At 45.7% G+C, this 18,785-nt stretch overlaps 1 protein-coding gene and 1 long non-coding RNA gene across 6 annotated transcripts in view; one reads left to right on the top strand and one right to left on the bottom strand.

Annotated features, from left to right (window-relative positions):
- Positions 1-18,785, bottom strand: part of SLC13A3 (solute carrier family 13 member 3) — a 91,741-nt gene that overhangs the window by 8,824 nt on the left and 64,132 nt on the right. For both annotated transcript variants that reach the window (XM_050806486.1, XM_050806485.1), the window contains exons 9-10: positions 16,397-16,494; positions 8,645-8,757 (exon numbers count right to left, since the gene is read on the bottom strand). In XM_050806486.1, the coding sequence (XP_050662443.1) occupies positions 8,645-8,757; positions 16,397-16,494 (211 nt within the window). The remainder of the gene's footprint in view (positions 1-8,644; positions 8,758-16,396; positions 16,495-18,785) is intronic.
- LOC126963897 (uncharacterized) lies at positions 9,980-10,516 on the top strand. Of its 4 annotated transcripts, XR_007729249.1 has the most exons (5): positions 9,980-10,070; positions 10,105-10,172; positions 10,240-10,306; positions 10,340-10,406; positions 10,441-10,516. It is a non-coding gene; the product is annotated as an uncharacterized LOC126963897 (long non-coding RNA). The 4 variants fall into 4 exon arrangements; XR_007729250.1 differs by lacking the exon at positions 10,240-10,306 and having other exon boundaries at positions 10,307-10,406; XR_007729248.1 differs by lacking the exon at positions 10,240-10,306 and having other exon boundaries at positions 10,105-10,222; positions 10,307-10,406.

The following is an 18,785-nucleotide window of genomic DNA, read 5'->3' as shown; positions in this document are numbered from 1 at the left end:
TCACACATTCGAGCTAAGGTCGCACATCTGAGCCAGCAGCCTCTCTGCTTCTTGAACTGCTCTCCACTCTATCTCACACAGGCCAGGGACCCAAACCCCTGGGTCTCCAATAATCCATTTGGTTCTAGCGCCCCTAAGCGCCAGTTTAAGTGGGAGAGGGAAATCAAACCAGACCCTCAGTAGTAAAACTTCTCATCCCTCCAATGAAGGTTATTAATTACCCACATAGTAATAGTCACTTATATAAAATAGTCATTATTTTTGTAATTATTAAATGATATATTAATGTGTATGAAATATATATACAAGATTTACCATATATCATATATAAAACAGGTATCAGATATACATCAAGTGCAACACAATCAATGTAATTATCAATAATGATGGTATTTATATGCCTGTAATCCCAGCACTTTGAGAGGCTGAGGTAGGCGGATCATTTGAGGCCAGGAGTTTGAGACCAGTCCAACCAACATGGCGAAACCCCACCTCTACTAAAAATACAAAAATTACATGTGCACCTGTAATCCCAGCTACTCGGGAGACTAAGGCACAAGAATCACTTGAACCTGGGAGGGAGAGGTTTCAGTGAGCCAAGATTACGCCACTGCACTCCAGCCTGGGCAACAGGAACTCTGTCTCAAAAGCAATATATATATATGTGTGTATATATATGATACACATATATATGAACATATATGTATATATACATATATGAAATATATATGAACATATATGTATATATACATATATGAAATATATATGAACATATATGTATATATACATATATGAAATATATATGAACATATATATGATACACATATATGAACAGTAATAAGGATAATTATTACAATGATAATAATACAAATATTAACGTTGCATTATTATTCATTCTCGTAAGAATCACCATTATTGAGGCTTTACAGGGGACCAGGCACCTGCCGGCATTAGCTTCTTGACTCCTCCCAACAATCCTGAAAGGTAAATATCATTGGTCCCTGTTTTACTGAGGAGGAACTTGAGCCCGAAAGTTTTTGTGACTTGCCCAGGGTCCTTAAAAGTAGTGCCTGAGACAGCCATCTATCTCCATAAGATGATGTGATTCTGCAAAGCTCCCCGCGAATCAGCATCTTCCTCTGGACACACCAATCTGTCACCTTGCCTCTAAATTAAGAGCAATGCCCAGTGCTGACTCCAGTCCTTCAGGGCAGAGACGGGTAGAGAAGTTCACTGAGACTCCACTCCCCTGTCAGTGCTGCAGAATTATTTGGGTGCTCTCTCTGCTGACTTCTCCAGAAGTTACCCTATTTACCAGTGTATAACATCTATAATACTCTTCCACACCTCTGTCCTCTCACCATCAAATGCATCCTTAAATAACTGACCCAACACATCATTATAACCACAAAGCGAAGCGGCAAAGCAGAGGATGTCAAAATCTGCTCAATGCTGCCCCCTGGTGGAACTGTGATGCAGTAAGATCACAATAAAGCGACCGTTCACTTAGACCTAAAACAAAGCTGTAGGTTTTGGAGCTGATCTAGGGCAGAGCTGGGTTAGTTCGTTAACATTCAGAATCCAATGTATTGCTACCATAGCCCTTTTATCAACCCAGTATACCAAAGACACTTTATATATATACTTTTACTTTTAATAGAAAAGTTTCTGCTTCCTCAGAACTTAAAAATTTCATAATCAATTCTAGAAGACAACATACAGGGCCAGGCATGGTGGCTCATGCCTGTAACCCAGAATTTTTAGAGGCCAAGGCGGGCAGGTCGCTTGAGGTCAGGAGTGCGAGATCAGCCTGGCCAACATGGTGAAACCCCATCTGTACTAAAAAAAATACAAAAATTAGCCAGGCGTGGTGGTGCACGCCTGTAATCCTAGCTACCCGGGAGGCTGAGGCAGGATAATCGCTTAAACCAGGGAAGCGGAGGTTGCAGTGAGCTGAGATCATGCCACTGCACTCCATTCTGGGTGACAGAGTGAGCGAGACTCCATCTCAAAAAATAAAATAAAATAAAATAGAATACGGCATATAGTTTTTACATAAATAAAAGAGTACACTTGCCCCTACAATTTGACTTAAAAGTTACCTTCAATGGAAGAATAATAAATGCTTAAAAATAGTTTTCCCCAGAAGAGTCCTCGTAAGACTAAGGTGTTTCTGGTACATCTGCAGTTTGTCTGCTAGCCTGGGGAATACGGTAAGTGGCAGCATGGAGGCCACAGCCCCTCCCCTAGCTGCAAAGAGCGCTGCAGGGAGAAAATGGGACCTCTGGTTTTTCCTATAGGCCACAGCTCTGGCAAAGAGTCTGACCTGACAGCTCTGTGCTCAATTAAACAGAGAGGGGCTAGAGAGAGGGAATATTAATGACTCGGGTAAGTGAGAAGCCAGGAGCTGCCCCGTAGCTAGGCCTCTGAGTGACCGGGCTTCCAGCCAGCGTCCCCGCAGCCACACAGGCCTTGGTGCAGCTCCAGCACTGGAGGGAGGTCTGGCAGCTTCTGAAGAGAGGAAAACCCCTGTTGCGTCGGGTTCCACTGGGGACTCTGAGGGGACTTCACCTGCCCGTTCCCATTTTATTTTATTTATTTTTTTGAGACAGAGCCTCACATTGTCACCCAGGCTGGAGTGCAGTGACACAATCATAGCTCACTGCAGCCTCTATCTCCTGGGCTCAAGCAAGCCTCCACCTCAGTGTCCTGAGTAGTTGAGACTACAGGCACACACCACCACGCTTGGCTAAATTTTTTTAAGTGATTTTTTTATAGAGACAGGGTCTTATTATGTTGCCCAGGCTGGTTTTGAACCTCTGGGCTTAAGCGATCCTCCTGCCTAGGCCTCCCAAAGTGCTGGGATTATAGGCATGAGCCCCCACGCCCTGGCCTCTTTCCCATATTCTTAGGAATTGGAAGCTTTGTTTCCTTGGAAACACACAGCCCCGCAGTGTTCCCAGGGACTCCAGGGACCAGCAACAGCCAAGGTCAGAGGTGGCATGGCCAGAAGGTGAAGAGATGGGGCTCTGGAGTCAGTCTGAGTTTGCTTCCCAGCTTAATCCTTTCTAGCTGTCACGTAACTTCCTAGGCAAGTCACTTAACCTCTCTATGCTAAAATTTCCTTATCTGTAAACCAGGGATAATGATAGTGCCTGTCCCAGAGGGTTATTGTTGGGAGAAAAGGAGCGAATCTATAAAGGGCCTAGGAAAGTGGCTGGGTGCTTGGTTAGTGCCTGCCATAACTAGTAGCATGAAGTCACAAGATGCCTGAAGTGGTGGAACTCAGAAATTGCCCAGTGCAGTGGTTTTCAAATTATGTTCCTTACTGGCCTTGAAGATGACCAGAAGTACCCAAGGCCACCTTGGAAAGATGGGAGGTGGGGAGACTGAGTTGCAGAGGTGCTTCCCTCTTCCTCCTGTTTTCTTACTTCAACCAGGTCCTCTCTTCTTGGTGTCTTTGATACAGAGTAGAGGAGCATCTTATAAGGAGGTTTGTTATGGCATAAGTTCAATATTCATAACTTAGCCCAGCCTACCTTCAATGTGCTCAGAACACAGACATCAGCCTACAGTGGGGCAAAATCATCTGGCAATACTATACACTGTAGAATATCTGTTGTTTACCCTCATAATTGTTCAGCATCGACAAGAGAGTATCCTACCACATATCACAGCCTGGGAAAAGATCAACATTCAAGATTCTAAGTACCTTTTCTACTGAATGCATACCACTCTTTCACCACTGCAAAGTTGAAAAATCATATGTCGAATCATTGTGAAGTCAGGAACCATCTGTACAATTATCTCCATTTTATGGTTGAAGAAACTGAAGCACAAAAAAGCTCAGTGATTTGCCCAAATAAATAATATGATGTGCCCTAGTAAGATTCAGAATCTGGATCTTAGTCATGTAATCAGGCTTCTCTGTCCAATAAAATGAGGGTAATAATAATTGTATTAGTCCACTCTCGCTCTACTAATAAAGACATACCCAAGTGTGGGTAATTTATAAAGGAAAGAGGCTCAGTTGACTCACAATTCAGCTGGGGAGGCCTCAGGAAACTTACAATCATGGTGGAAGTGGAAGCAAACACATCCTTCTTCACATGGTGGCAGCAAGAAGTGCCAAGCAAAAGGGGGAAAAGCCCCTTACAAAAAAATCATCAGATCTCTTGGGAACTCACTCATTGTCACAAGAACAGCATGAGGGTAACTGCCCCCATGATTAAATTACTTCCCACCAGATCCCATGACATGTGGGGATTATGGGAACTACACAATTCAGGATGAGATTTGGGTGGGGACACAGCAAAACTGTATCAATAATAAAGATGACAGATTTCTGGCAGAAAATGAGAAATGGGGAGAATACACATTTTCTCCTTACCTCTATCACCACAATATATTTGTAAGTTTGTTGTGCCAACAGAATAAGATCAACCTTTCATCAATGAGTTAATGCAATAATAACAGTAATCATAATAGTGAAGATGAGCGTGGCTCCTAGTTTGAGCACCTGGGGTATATCACCACTCTTCTGGGTACTTTCCATACATTATGTTAGCAATTCTCAAAGCAGCCCATCTTGTAGGTCATAGCAACAACGATGTGTTAAGCACCGTTATGCACCCAGTGTCTTCTAGGTGACTAGAACAGTGGTGGATAAAACAGACACGATCTCTGCCTGCCTCATGGAGCTTCCGTTCCAGTAAGAGACACAATCAATAAACATGCCCACAGGATCATTTCGGGGGTGGATGTGGTATACAGGAATAGGCAGGGTCATGAGAGGAAGAGGGACTGGGGTGGGAGGCTATTCTAGACGTAGTGGCTTGGGAGGGCATTTCTGAGGGGCTGAGACCTGAAGAGTGAGGACTCAGAGCTCTCAGGACGAAAATTCAACAGAGAAAGGGAAGATGCAAAGGCTGTGGGGTGCATGCAAGTCTGGTGTGGCTGAGGAAGGGGCCAAGGAGACTGGAGGGGTGTTAGGAGGGAAGAGAGGTAGGTGCCAGTGTTGGGACCTACATTATCCCATACAACTTTCTGTGTTGGCCAAGGGAAACCTTGGACTTGAGTTTAAGTCTATGCAGAGTCATGACTATATGGTTTTGCGGCAGGAGAAAACTGCAGTGAGGACCCTAAGTGGGCTTAAGCGAGTTGCTGAGGCTCAGAGTAAGCGCTAGGATAGGCTTCCTGCCCTTCAGAACCAGCGCTGGGAGTCAACACACCCAGGCTCACCCTGGATTGCATCCAGGGACCTCCGATCCTCAGGAGGCTGCCAGGCTGTGGTCTGATGAGAGCATGGGGCAGGGGCCAGGAACCAGGATGTGCCATAAGCATTCTGGTCGCTCCTGGGCCAGGCTGCGGCTGCCCGGGGAGGGGATGGTACGACAGAGGCTGGGGAAAGGAACAGCTACTACACAAAGCCCCTGTTGAAGAGAAACTCCGGCCAGCTGCCCAGGGCTGGGCTCAGAGCCAGGGTGGCCTCTTAGCATGCCCAGCATCTCGCAGCCCAGCCTCCACTGAGAGCCAGTGCTCCCCACACTACTCCTGGAGCTTAGGGAAACCTCTGGATCAGGGTCATCTCATCCAGCCTCCTTCATCTAGTCCAGGCTGGGCTCAGATCACCGAGGTAAATGGCACCATTTCCACCAAGTTGCTCAAGCCATGAACCTCCACCTGATTCTTGATTTTGATTTTCCTTTTCCTCAGTGTCTAACCATAATAACCAACTGTGCTGGGCTGTGTTCTCATTTCTCTGCATATATTGACTCACTTAATAATCATGACAACTTTACCAGGTGGGTGCCGTTGTGATTCCAATTTTGCAGATGAGGAAACTGAGGCCCAGAGAGGTTTAGTAACTTGACAAAGATCACACACCTAAGAAGTGGGAAATCTGTGATTCAGATGGTCTGGTTCCATCGTACAGCACACTTCTTCAAGATCTGGATAACATGTCACTTCCTTCAGAAAACCTTCCCTAAGACACCCCCAGCAGGAGGCAATAGCATAAGTCAGATAGACATGAGTTCAAATCTTAGCCCTGCTACTAATGAGCTGTGTTACCAAGAACCAGTTACTTAACCTCTCTGGGTCTCAGGATTCCTAAAATGGAGACAAATAACAGTGCTTTTGCTCATCTATTCCTTTGTTCCTTTTGAAGTCTGTACTGTTATTTATGTGTTTTTTTAATAAACAAAGTAAAACATATTTTATTTTCAAATGGGCACCTGTGTAGAGAGGCTGAATGTGCCACCCAGATCCCTGTCAGTGGAGGTCTTGTTGCCCCCGTTAAGGGAGTGCACTCAGCTGTCTCAGACCCCAAAAGCAGCCTCACTTGAGGCCATACCTGCACCTGGGGCAGCTTGTGTCCCCAGACAGATGGATGCTGGGATACAAGGGCCTGGCTATCTCTGATTACTTGGACTACTTCTGAGGGCCACCTCAGCTCCAGTGGTCCTGTGGGGTTGGGTCTGCCTCCAGCTGCATTTCTCCCTCTGCCCTCTCCTGCTTTCTGCCTCTCCCTACCACAGTGACCCCAAGGGCACAACCTAATGATGCCCATGCTTGCGAATCTCCATCCTGGAGTCTACTTCCTGAATGCCCAACCTGTAGAAACCATGGCATGAGGATTTATGAGCTGGTGTGCTGCAGTTTTTAGCACTTCTTATCAGCTATATGTATCGGGCAGTTATTCTTTAATATTTTCCAGCAACCCTGTAGAGTAACAGCTTTGAGCCTCAGTCTATGGACGAGAAAAATAGGAACCCAGAGAGGTTAAGAAACCTGCCCAAAGTGTCCCAGCACGGAGTGGTAGAGCCTAGATTGACCAGATACTGAGATTCCCAAGCCTGGGCTTCCGACCAGTGTACACCATTAACAGGTATCCAACATTGTAACTTCATTTGGAACTGAAAATTGAAATTAACAAGAGAAGGCAATAAAAGAAGTAATTTCAGCTTCCCTTATCCTTAATCGCAGACTGACTCTTAACTGGCTGTGGTTTCGAATGCCTCGGTTTACGAGGCGTTCAGGGGTGGGACGGAGCTCAGCCACGCGAGCTTTGGTTTCAGATCCTGGCTCCACCATCTCCTGGCTGTGCAAATGTAGGCGAGCTATTTAGCCTCCTTTTGCCTCCGATTCCTCATTTTTAAAATGGAGACAGTGATAGCATCTGATTCAGTGGTGTTTATAAAGATCAACTGGGTCATATTTGATTCACAAAGCACTTCGAACAATGGCTGGCATGTGCAAAATTCTGGAGTGAACAATTTGGAGTCTGGACTCTGAAATCAGGGAGAATTTGAACCCCAGCTCCCAAGCAGAGTGCAATTGTAAGAATTTAAGAGAGTTGCTTAATTTTTCATGTCTCAGTTTTCATATCTGTAAAAGAGACATAAAACCATTACCCAGCTCTTAGGGCTGGTGCGGCGATTCAGTGAGATAATCTGTGGAGACAGAAGCCGGATGCCGACGTCGCACTGCTTGGGAGCTGGGCTGGCTGACCCGCACTGGCACACCCCGGAGAGTGAGCACTCCCTGAAAGTCTGCACTCCCTGTGCCTCATTTGCTCCACCCTGGTCCCAGCCCTGACTTCTGAGCTCACAAAGCCCTCTGGAATAACATTAATAATAACATCCATGAACTAATTAATATTACTATCTAGGACTTATATGAGAGTGGTTAAGAGCATAGACTCCAGAGCCAAACTGCCTGGATTCTAATCCTGACTCCGTAGCTGTGTGACATTAGGGAAAAGGTACTTTATCTCCCTGTGTCTCAACTTCCTTATCTAGAGAATGGGCATAATAATGGTATCTACCTTATAGCATTGTTGGGAGGTTTAAATGAGTTAATGTGTAAAGCATGTTTTTTACTTTTTCTTTTTTTTTTGCGGGGGGGTGGGGGAAGATGAGGTCTTGCTCTGTCACCCAGGCTGGAGTGTAGTATTATCATCATGACTCCACTGGGATCACCACACCCAGCTAATTTTTTTTTTAAATCCCATCTCTACAAAAAAATACAAAAGGAAATTAGCTGGGCATGGTGGGGCATCCCTGTAGTCCCAGCTACTTGGGGGGCTGAAGTGAGGGAATTGATTAAGCCCAGCAGGTTGAGGCTGCAGTGAGCTGTGATGGCACCACTGCACTCCAACCTAGGTGACCGAGCGAAACTCTATCCCAAAAAAAGAGAGAGAGAGAAAAAAGAGAGAGGGTCTCACTATACTGCCCAGGCTGATTTTGGACTCCTGGCCTCAAGCCATCCTTCCGCCTCCGCAAGCATGTTGAACAGTGTCTGGCATTGGGTGAGCACAGTATGTTATTATCCCTCTTAAGTCACAGAGCCCTCGAGTCTTAATATTATTAGTATTAGTATTATATTAATATTTTGTCCATCATGAGTTCCTTAAGGATCCAGGTCGTAACTCATTCCTTTCTTTCTCTGTAGCACCTGGTCCTGAGTGTGGACCTGTGAGGAATGAACTATGATCATCTCAGTTTGGCAGGTGAGGAAACTGGCTGTGCCCCCAGGGCGCGTGCAGCTCACCTGCTCTGATCCTGGTGCTGCAGCCAGCACTGGGACCCGCCCACACCTGCCTCCCGCTGTTCCTGCTGGTTAGGGGGGCCGGGGGTCTTACCTCACAGCCTTTGGCCATGGCGAAGCCCCCTCCCAGGAGAAGGATGATGTTCCAGGGCACTGTCTCCTGGGCCTTCTTCCAGGTCAGCAAGGGCTCTGTCTCTGTGTTGGGAGCTGGGCAGAGAGAGGGATTCAGCACACACTCAGGGCCGCTCAGCCTGAGGCAGAGGCCACCAGCCCTGCAGCCCCATCTTACTGGGGACACTCAGGGGTCCCCAGGAAGCCAAGTGGTGGATCCAGCATCTGGCTTGGAGCTTTAGGGAGAGAGTGCACAGGCATCATGATAGGGGAGCTGCTCTATTCCCAGTGAAAATAATTTTCATGATTCCCACAGCTTGAGAGTTTTAAAAAACTCCACATGCAGGACACAACTTAACTCTCCCAACAGCCCTTCGGCACAAGAGCTATTTTTACCCTCATTTATAAGAGAAAAGGTTTTCTTTGTACTGGAACATGCACAGAGAGGAAAGAAAAAGAGGAAGGACATTTAGAAAAATAGAAACAAAGGGTATTTTTGAGCCTTGAAATGATGGGATGATTTTTATTTCCTCGAAAGTGGCAGTGCTGCAGTGGTGAGGACAGTGGGCGGGGGAGTCAACAGACTTTCTGCAAGGGGTTAGCGAGTGAATCATTGAGGCTTTGCAGGCCACACAGACAGGCTCTGTTGTCACTACTCCGTCATTGTGGCATGAAAACAGCCAGAGACCATACCTAAACATGTGGACCTGGTTGTAAATAAAACTCTATCTACAAAAGCAGGTGGTGGGTTGGACCTGGCACGTGGCTAGTAGTGTGACATCCCTGGGTTGGGGGCATAGGCTTGGAGACAGACCCTCCTCAGTCTTGGCTCACTGCGTGCCCTTGACAAGTGACTTTGCCTCCCTGAGCCCATTTCCTCAGCCAGCACATGGCACATTACAGAACCAGGGGGGTTCCTGTGAACACCAACCAGGACAATGATGGATCTGCAGGGAGATGAGGCATTTCCAGTTAGCTGATAGTTGCATCCCCAGGGTCTAGAACAGTGCCTGACACCTGATGGTTACTCTGTAAATATTTGTCAAATAATGTATATGACACACTTAGACCCATGCCTGGTGTGGGGTAAATCACTCCTGAAATAGGACTTTTCTTGGCAGACTGTGACCAGGGAAGCAGGGAGGATGGGTCTGACTCCTTTAAGGCAGTTTGCCATCTTCCAGTTCCTGGTCAAGCAGTTATGGACATTTTGCTTCTCCTTTTGAGCTTTTTCCAAATGTTACACAGTGGTTTACCTAAAACAAGATTTTATAGTCAGGAAATAAAGATAATAAAAGCTACTTAATAAAATCCCTCTACCAGCAAGCATGCAGTCCACAGGTGTATGCCGCCCACAGGTGCATGCTGCCCACAGGTGTATGCAGTCCACAGGTGTATGCCGCCCACAGGTGCATGCCGCCCACAGGTGTATGCCGCCCACAGGTGTATGGAGTCCACAGGTGTATGAAACCCAAAGGTGTATGCAGTCCATGGGTGCATGCAGCCCACAGGTGTATGTGGTCACAGGTGTATGCAGCCCACAGGTGTATGCAGCCCACAGGTGTATGCAGCCCACAGGTGTATGTGGCCACAGGTGTATGCAGCCCACAGGTGTATGCAGCCCACAGGTGTATGCAGCCCACAGGTGTATGTGGCCACAGGTATATGAAGCCCACAGGTGTATGCAGCCCACAGGTGTATGTAGCTCACAGGTGTATGCAGCCCACAGGTGTATGTGGCCACAGGTGTATGCAGCCCACAGGTGTATGAAGCCCACAGGTGTATGTAGCCCACCGATGTATGAAGCCCACAGGTGTATGCAGCCCACAGGTGCATGCAGCCCACAGGTGCATGCAGCCCATGGTATCTACATGTGGTGCAGGTGTCATATACCTTGAGGGGATTCTTGGGCCAAATGCAACATACACTTAAGCCCAGAACTGGACAAGGCAACCAGACATGGCAGGTGGCCCAGCCCTCTGCCTTCAGGTGATAAAATATTTCATTAAAGAAGTACAAAAGGTCTGAAAAAGTGAAGTGACTCACCCCACACAGCAGGTAAGGGTGGATGGGACAGAGGAAGGAAGAAGGCCTTGAGCAGGGTCCCATGTAATGCAGATTAAATGGCGAGCGCGTATCAGACTGTCTGTCACATGCCAAGTGCTCAGTTAATGTTAGCTACCATGGTTTTTATTGTTTTCCCATCCAACCATTCCTTTGCTGCTATTTCTCATAAGCACAATCTCTGACTACATGGATTTCCCACTGCAGCTCAACCTGATATTCGCTGGCTGTCTATAGCAGTAGCTAAAGGCACAAGCTTTAAACTAGACTTGAATCCTGGCTCTGCTGTGCCCCAACTGTGTGATTTGGGCCAGTGTCACTACCTTTGTGAGCCTCGATTTCCTCTTCTGCAAAATGGGGTAACAGCACTTCCCTCAGAGACTTACTGGAAAGATGAAATGGTCCCTCTGTGCCAAGGACTCATCCCAGGGCCTTGCCCAGAGCAAGTCCTTGGCCAGTTATTTAGCAAATATATATCGAGTACCTGCCATGTGTCAAACACTCTTCTGGGCTCTCAGGATACAGAAATGGCCAAAACAGAGAAAATTCGTCTCCTTGGAGAACTTATATTCCGGGGGGAAGTCAGGTGATAAACAAATAAATATACTGGCCGGGCATGGTGGCTCATGCCTGTAATTCCAGCACTTTGGGAGGATGAGGTGGGTGGATCACCTGAGGTCAGGAGTTCAAGACCAGCCTGGCCAACATGGTGAAACCCCATCTCTACTAAAAATACAAAAATTAGTTGGGCATGGTGGTGGGTGCCTATGATCCCAGCTACTTGGAAGATTGAGGCATGAGAATCGCTGGAACCCGGGAGGCAGAGGTTGCAGTGAGCTGAGACTGTGTGGGTGCACTCCAGCCTGGGCAACAGAGCAAGACCCTGTCTTAAAAAATAAATAAATAATGTCAAGAAATTTCATGTGCTATGAAGAAAAATAAAATAAGGTAAATGAATAAAGAGTAACACAGGAGGGAGATTTTCTAGATGGTGCAGTCAGGGAAGGTTTCTCAGGAGGTGGCATTTGGACAGAGCCCTGAATGAAGTGATGGAGTGAGTCACGAAGCTCTCTAGAGGAACAGCTAGTTGACAAAGAGGAAAGAGAAGTCGTCATCATCATCATCATCACCATCATCATCAACTACTTTTCCACCACAAGCACAGTGCCTAGCACATAGTAGGCACTCAATCAATATTTGAATGACCACAAAGGGTGAGAAACGCAAGTGCAACTCAGACCCATAAAAGAATAGTGGGGTGAGTATAAGAAGAAAATCAAGGCTGGCTTGAATGTCTGGTTCTAGGTCCTCTCTCTCTTTCTCTTTGTCTCTCTCTCCCCCTCTTTTTTTTTTTTTCTTGAGGCAGGGTCTCACTCTGTTGCCCAGGCTGGAGTGCAGTGGCGCCATCACAGCTCACTGCAACCTTGAACTTCTCAAGCAATCTTCCTGCCTCAGCCTCCCAAGTAGCTGGAACTACAGGTGTGAGCCACCACACCTGGCCCTGACTCTTTTTAATGAGCAGTGTGACCTTGAACAAGTCACTTACTCTCTTTGGAAACTTACTGACCACAATATAAGACTCCACAAAAGTCTTTAGTGTTAAATACCAGAAAGTATCACATCAGCCAAGTCTGCACAGGGTCACTGGTGGCCAAAGGACAGGCAGTGCTCATGGAGTTCCCTCCCCACCCTCTGGGCAATGCTGGAAACTCCAGTTCAAAGACCCCTGGGCTAAGGGCACACATTGGCATTCCATGGACCAGACTCAACACACGTGTTTTAGTGCTACTGTGGTTGGCCCACATAGTATTTGTTTTTCAACTTTAATGAGTTGCCAATATTTAAAACCAGGGAGATTCCACATAACAATCTAGATTTTTGGCTTCTTTTGAAAAATCAGCAAATCTGACTAAACTAGTTCTGTTTTCCTGCATGGGTACAATCAGTGAAAACTAAGTAATATCTGCCCCCTTTAATTTAAGTGGGGATTGGCTCACCAGTTTTCCACAGACTCTGCCTTGCGACAAGACTGAGGCTGTCACTACTTCTTTTTTTTTTTTTTTTTTTTTTTTTTTTTGAGACAGACTTATTCTTTCACCCAGGCTGGAATACAGTGGCATGATCTTGGCTCACTGCAACCTCCACCTCCCAGGTTCAAGCAATTCTCCTGCCTCAGTCTCCCAAGTAGCTGGGGTTACAGGCATGCACCACCCACCCAGATAATTTTTGTATTTTGTATTAGAGACAGGGTTTCGCCATGTTGGCCAGGCTGCTCTCAAACTCGTGACCTCAGGTGATCCACCCACCTCAGCCTCTCAGAGTGCTGGGATTACAGGTGTGAGCCACCACGCCCGGCCTCTCACCACTTCTTACTGACCTCAGCTGTTGTCTCCCTTTGTATAATAAGGAAACTGTTCTCTGTTTCAAAAATGGGAAAGGAAAGATTGACAAGGAGGGCCATATGTTTCTTGAGACACATTTTCCTGAACTCAATCTGCTGCATATAAATGTTACCTTCCATCTGGAGACAAACATAGGTCAAAAATATATATATATATTACATATAATCTATATTATATATTATATATTATATATTTTTATAGATTATATATTTATAAAACATATGAATATATATCTTATATATAAAATAAGTGTTACCTCCCTGTAGGCAGTTGAGTTTGCAACCCCTGATCTATAAAGTCAGTAAAAGCCAGAGGTGGAAGGCATCTAAGGGACTCCCTCATTTTCTAAGTGAGAAAGCAAGGCTCGGAGAATATAGGAGCCTCCCTGAGGTCACCCAGAAAAGTAGTAGCAGAGCTGGGATGCCAGTCAGCTGTGTCATAGTAAAGTAGGAGGCGGGACTCACTCCAGGGGTGGGGCTTGGGCACCAGACCAAATTGAGGACCAGCCAAAACAGGTCCTGGGTGGAAGCAGCTTTCCATAAGACATGCCCACCAGTATACCATGTCAGTTTACCATTGCCATGGCAACACCCGGAAATTACCATCCCTTTTCATGGCAATGACTCAACAACCTAAAAGTTAACACCCTTATCCTAGAAATTTCTGCATAAACTACACCTTAATTTGCATATAATTAAAAGTACATATAAATATGACTGCAGCACTGCCTCTGAGCTACTACTCTGGGCACACTGCCTATGGGGTAGCCCCACTCCACAAGGAGCAGAGCCTCTGCTGCTGCTGTGCACTGCCGCTTCAATAAAAGTTGCTGTCTAACACCGCTGGCTTGCCCTGGAATTCCTTCCTGGATGAAGAAGCCAAGAACCCTCCCAGACTAAGCCCCAATCTGGGGGCTCCCTGCCCTGTAACAATAGGACCTTCCCCATGGCCCCAGCTGAGAGAAAGCCCTGGGCATTGTGAGTTCACCCCCAGGTGCCAGAACCATGGTTGGGAACCTGACCAAGGGCAGCTGATCCATAGGCTGGCCAGGGATCTATGAGGCTGTGAAGTAGCCTTGTGGGAGGAAATCTGCCCAAAGAACAACAAGCTGAACCAACCCGACTCTTACATCTTACAGATGCATCAATGGGAAACAGAGACCCACTGGGCGAAGAGAAGTGACACCTGAAGGTGAAAGAATGAACAGAGAGGCCGCATGACACACAGGGGGCATGATTGGGCTGAAGTTGGGTGAGGAAGCAGAAGCCAGGAGGAAACAGATACTGTGAGGACACAGAGGCTCAGGGGAAGCAGAGGCTCAAGGGAGCAGTTGGACACCATGAAGAAGTGGCCGCCATCAGATGGAAGAAGCCAGGAAGGGGCAGAAAGTGTGAGAGGCGATGCCACAGGGAATAGAAAACATGAGGAAGTGGAGTTAGCAGAAGCCACGGGGATCAGACACTATAAGGGAACAAAAGTAGAGACTAAAATGAAGCAGAAACTATAAAGGTACAAAACCTAACAAACAGCAGAAACTAGGAAAAGGTTAAGAAATTATATACAGAGGGAATGATGAGAACAGCCAGTTGGAAGACTGACTGGAAGAGAAGCAGAAATGGAGAAAAGCTGAATCCTGTTCAACTGCAGAGTACGCAGGCCCACAGCTAAGCCTCCTTAGGCCCAGTTCCAGCCTCCCTGAGGTCCAGCTATGCTACAGGAACTGTCTATGGGTCACACATGGTGGCTCATGCCTGTTGTCCCAACATTTCAGGAGGCAGAGATGGGAGGGTCACTTGAGGCCAGGAGTTCAAGGCCAGCCTGGGTAATGTAGTGAGACCCCCGTTACTACAAAAAAAAAAATTTTTTTTGAGACAGGGTTTCACTCTGTCACCCAGGCTAGAGTGCAGTGGGTGCCATCAGAGCTCACTGCAGCCTTGACCTGCCAGGCTCAATCGATTCACCCACCTCAGCCTTCCAAGTAGCTGGGACTACAGGCATGCCTCACCATGCCCAGCTACTTTTTTTTTTTTTTGTATTATTTGTAGAGATGGGGTTTCTCCATGTTGCCCAGGCTAGTCTCAAACTCTTGGACTCAAGCAATCCACCCGCCTCAGTCTCCTAAAGTGCTGGGATTACAGGTGTGAGCTACCATGCCCAGCTGCTACAATTTTTTTTTTCTTTTAATTAGCCAAACGAGGTGGCTCACACCTGTAATCCCAGCTTCTTGGGAGTTTGAGGTGGGAGGTTCACTGGAGCCCAAGAGTTTGAGACTGCACTGAGCTGTGATGGCGCTACTGCACCCCAGCCTGGGTGACAGAGTGAGACCCCATTAAAAAAAAAAGAAGAAGAAAGAAAGAACTGTTTATGGAGCCTGTAAAATCCTCATCTTCCTACAGGACACATACACTATACTCCCCACACTCAAACCCCGACTCTTCCATGGCTAGGGCTATCCTGAGTGACTCTATTTTTCTCAACAATAGAAAATAGTTTGATTATGGTCCCTATTTCCTGACTCCGGAGGAGCTCAGCCAACTGCCCCAGGTGGCAGCCTCAGGTGTTGGCGTCACCTTCTGGCAGACATCTGCTGGACACCAGAGGAAGTCGCAAGCTGGCAATCTGAAGGCCACAGTCTATGGCATTTTGTTTAGAGGTACTCAGCGATTTTTTAAAAAATGGAATCGGAATGCCTTCAGGCAGTTTCTCCTCAGTCCCCAACACTTCCTATACAGTTGAAACCCAGCTTGTGTTTTCCATACGTGGCTCCTTGGGCAGCCAACGTGCAACTCCTGCTTTGGGCCAAGGGGTCATTTTTCTGCAAAGGGCAAGAAAACTAAACATTTTTTGCTTCGTGGGCCAAGAGGCAAAATTGAGGCTATTGTGTAGGTACTAACATAATTAAAGAAAATAAATTTCCACAGGTTCCTTAGGGGAAAGCAAAATTTGATACACGGACACTGAAATTTAGATTTCATGTAACTTTCACATGTCCTGAAATGTTTTTCTTTTGATTTTTTTTTCAACCAGTTAAAAATCTGAAAACTGTGCTTAGCTCACAGTCTGTTCAAAAACAGACAGCTGCCTGGATTTGGTCTGAAGACTGTAGTTGCTAACCCCTGTCCCCAGACAAGGCAACGGTTCAGACAGTGAAAGGAGAAGCAGGAAGGACCACGTGGTTAGTGCAGTGGGGGGTTCCAGGCCCTTGATGACCACACTCCACGTCGCAGTCCTCACTGAGCCCACCAAGACCCCAGCCTTGACCACCTTACCTTTGAAGTCAAACCACCACTTGAGAGAGGGCCTTTGGGACGGGAAGAAGAACAAGATGGTGACAATAGCCACGCCGGTGACGGCATCAGAAAGAAACCTACAATGAGAAGGCCCCAAAGCATGTGACCCTGGGCATCTCAGTGGGCCGAGGTTTGGCAGATTTGTAACGGAGGATTTGTGGAAGGGAATTAGGCCTGCTGTGAAGGGGCCATTGTTGGAGGCTGGGCCACTGGATTCTGTCCTGCAATGCACTAAGCATGGTGCAAAGCTCTTCATTCACAGCTCCCCAGGGGCATTTAGATGCTGCTTGCGCCCAAGCAAATGCTTATCCTCCCAACTCAAGGACCCTAGGAAGAGGGACTCGACCAAAGAGGGGAGAATCTGAGGGCCGCAGAATATTGGAATCCTTGGAACCCCCATAAATCACCCTCACCGGGACTCCTGTGAGAACCCTGCCTTTGTTCAGCTTGTGCTTGAATCCCTCCTGGGATGGGCAGCTGACCACATTGAGATACAGCCCACTCACACCAGTGGAACCCAGATTGACCCAGCCTCATGGCCCCTCAAAACCTGACTGTCACCTTTCAAGCATCCACAATGTGTCCTTTAGGGGAGACATTAAGCCCTCGGGGCAGGCACTTTCCATTTCAGGTGGAGAATCAGAGGGTCAAAGAGCAGAAACAACCTGTTCAAGGCCAGACCCTGAGCAAGTCATTTTGTTAAACTGACATACAAATACAACCAAGATACCCTGTAAATTTTAAAGTTTTTATTTTCAGCATTGGACACAATTCAATAAGGAATTGGTTAAATACATCGAAGTGTTGCCATTCTGTAGACCCTGGCCTTAAACTCAGATTGTTCTGGCTCCAAGTTCAATGAAGCCTAGAGCTCACTGCTAACCAGAGCTCTTTCCACTCACACATTTGGAGAGTATTCAAACAGACAAGAAGTTGGAAGAGATGGTCAATATCATTATAATCAGAGAAATGCAGATCAAAACACTAATGGTATACCATTCATCTGCCAACAGGCAAGACTTGAAAAGGGGAGTAAAACTGGTGAGGGCATTGGGAACATACGCCCTTAGTGAAAGAATAAACCAGTTTAACCTCCTAGGGCATTTGGCAACATGTTTCCAATTTTACATGTAAATACCCTTTGATCCAGTTATCCTACTTCTAGGTATTTAACCTTGAGAAATAGTCGTACTTTTGTACACAGATTATGTGCAAGGATGTTCATTATTGATAAGAGTAAAAAAAGTTGGAAGATTTTTGATAGACACATTTAAAGAAATTATGTTCCATTCATATTATGAAGTACATTGCATCTGTTTAAAAAAAGATAAGATAATGTCAATCTCTATGTATTGACATAGAAATACAACCAAGATACCCTGTAAATTTTATTTTAAAAGTTTGTATTTGAAGCATTGAACACAATCTAATAAGGAATTGGTTAAATAAATCAAAGTGCTCCCATTCTGTAGAGTACTATGTGGTGTTTTAAAAGAATGAAGTTGTGACCTGAGTCCAAGAAAATAAAATTTAAAAAAAAGAATGAAGTAAGTTCAAAATGGCAAGTTGTCCATGATCATATTATTATATTTTACAGTCTTTTGTTACATGTATACATATTTGTATGTGTGTATGTATGAAGATATGTGTGCATACCTGGAATGTCACACACCAAACTGCTCATTGCGATCATCTCTGGGCAGTGGGACATAAAGTGGATAAAGAGCCATTAACTTATTCTTTTACAATTCAGCATTGTTTGAATTTTTATGAATATGCATAACTTTTGAAATTCTATACAAAATTAAAAAGCAGATTACAAATAATATGTCGATGTGATCACGTTTCTGTTAAAAAAAATCTTCTTTTTAATAGAGTTCTAAAAGCCAATTGGCATATGTTTCATTGAGGTGTAATTAACATGCAATAAAAAGCACCCATTTTAAGGGTATAGTTTAACAAGTCTTGACAAATGTATATAGGCTGATAACAGCGCGATCACAATGTAGAACAGTTCTCAGATAGGCATTTTTTAAAAGTCAGGAAAGATGTATATCAGAATTAGAGACTGAGATTTGGCTGACTTTTCACATTTTCTGTATTGTTGAAATGCTTATAATGCTCATTTTGCATCTGAAAAAAATAAAGCATCTACATTTTGGAAAAATAAAAAAAATGGTAAGAGCAATGACAGCTTCATGGCTTTATGAAATTATATTGTTTCTTGCTTATAACAACCTTCAGGAGATCAGAATTTATGTCACCCATTTTACCAGGGAAGAGGTTGAGGCCCAGAGGGTGAGATATCTGGATTGTGCACTGTCCAGTATGGTAGCCACAAGCCACCTGTGGACTAGTGGGCATTTGA

Source organism: Macaca thibetana, chromosome 10, assembly GCF_024542745.1.
Source record: "Macaca thibetana thibetana isolate TM-01 chromosome 10, ASM2454274v1, whole genome shotgun sequence".
Taxonomy (NCBI): Eukaryota; Metazoa; Chordata; class Mammalia; order Primates; family Cercopithecidae; genus Macaca; species Macaca thibetana.
This window is presented reverse-complemented; position numbering and strand designations above follow the sequence as displayed.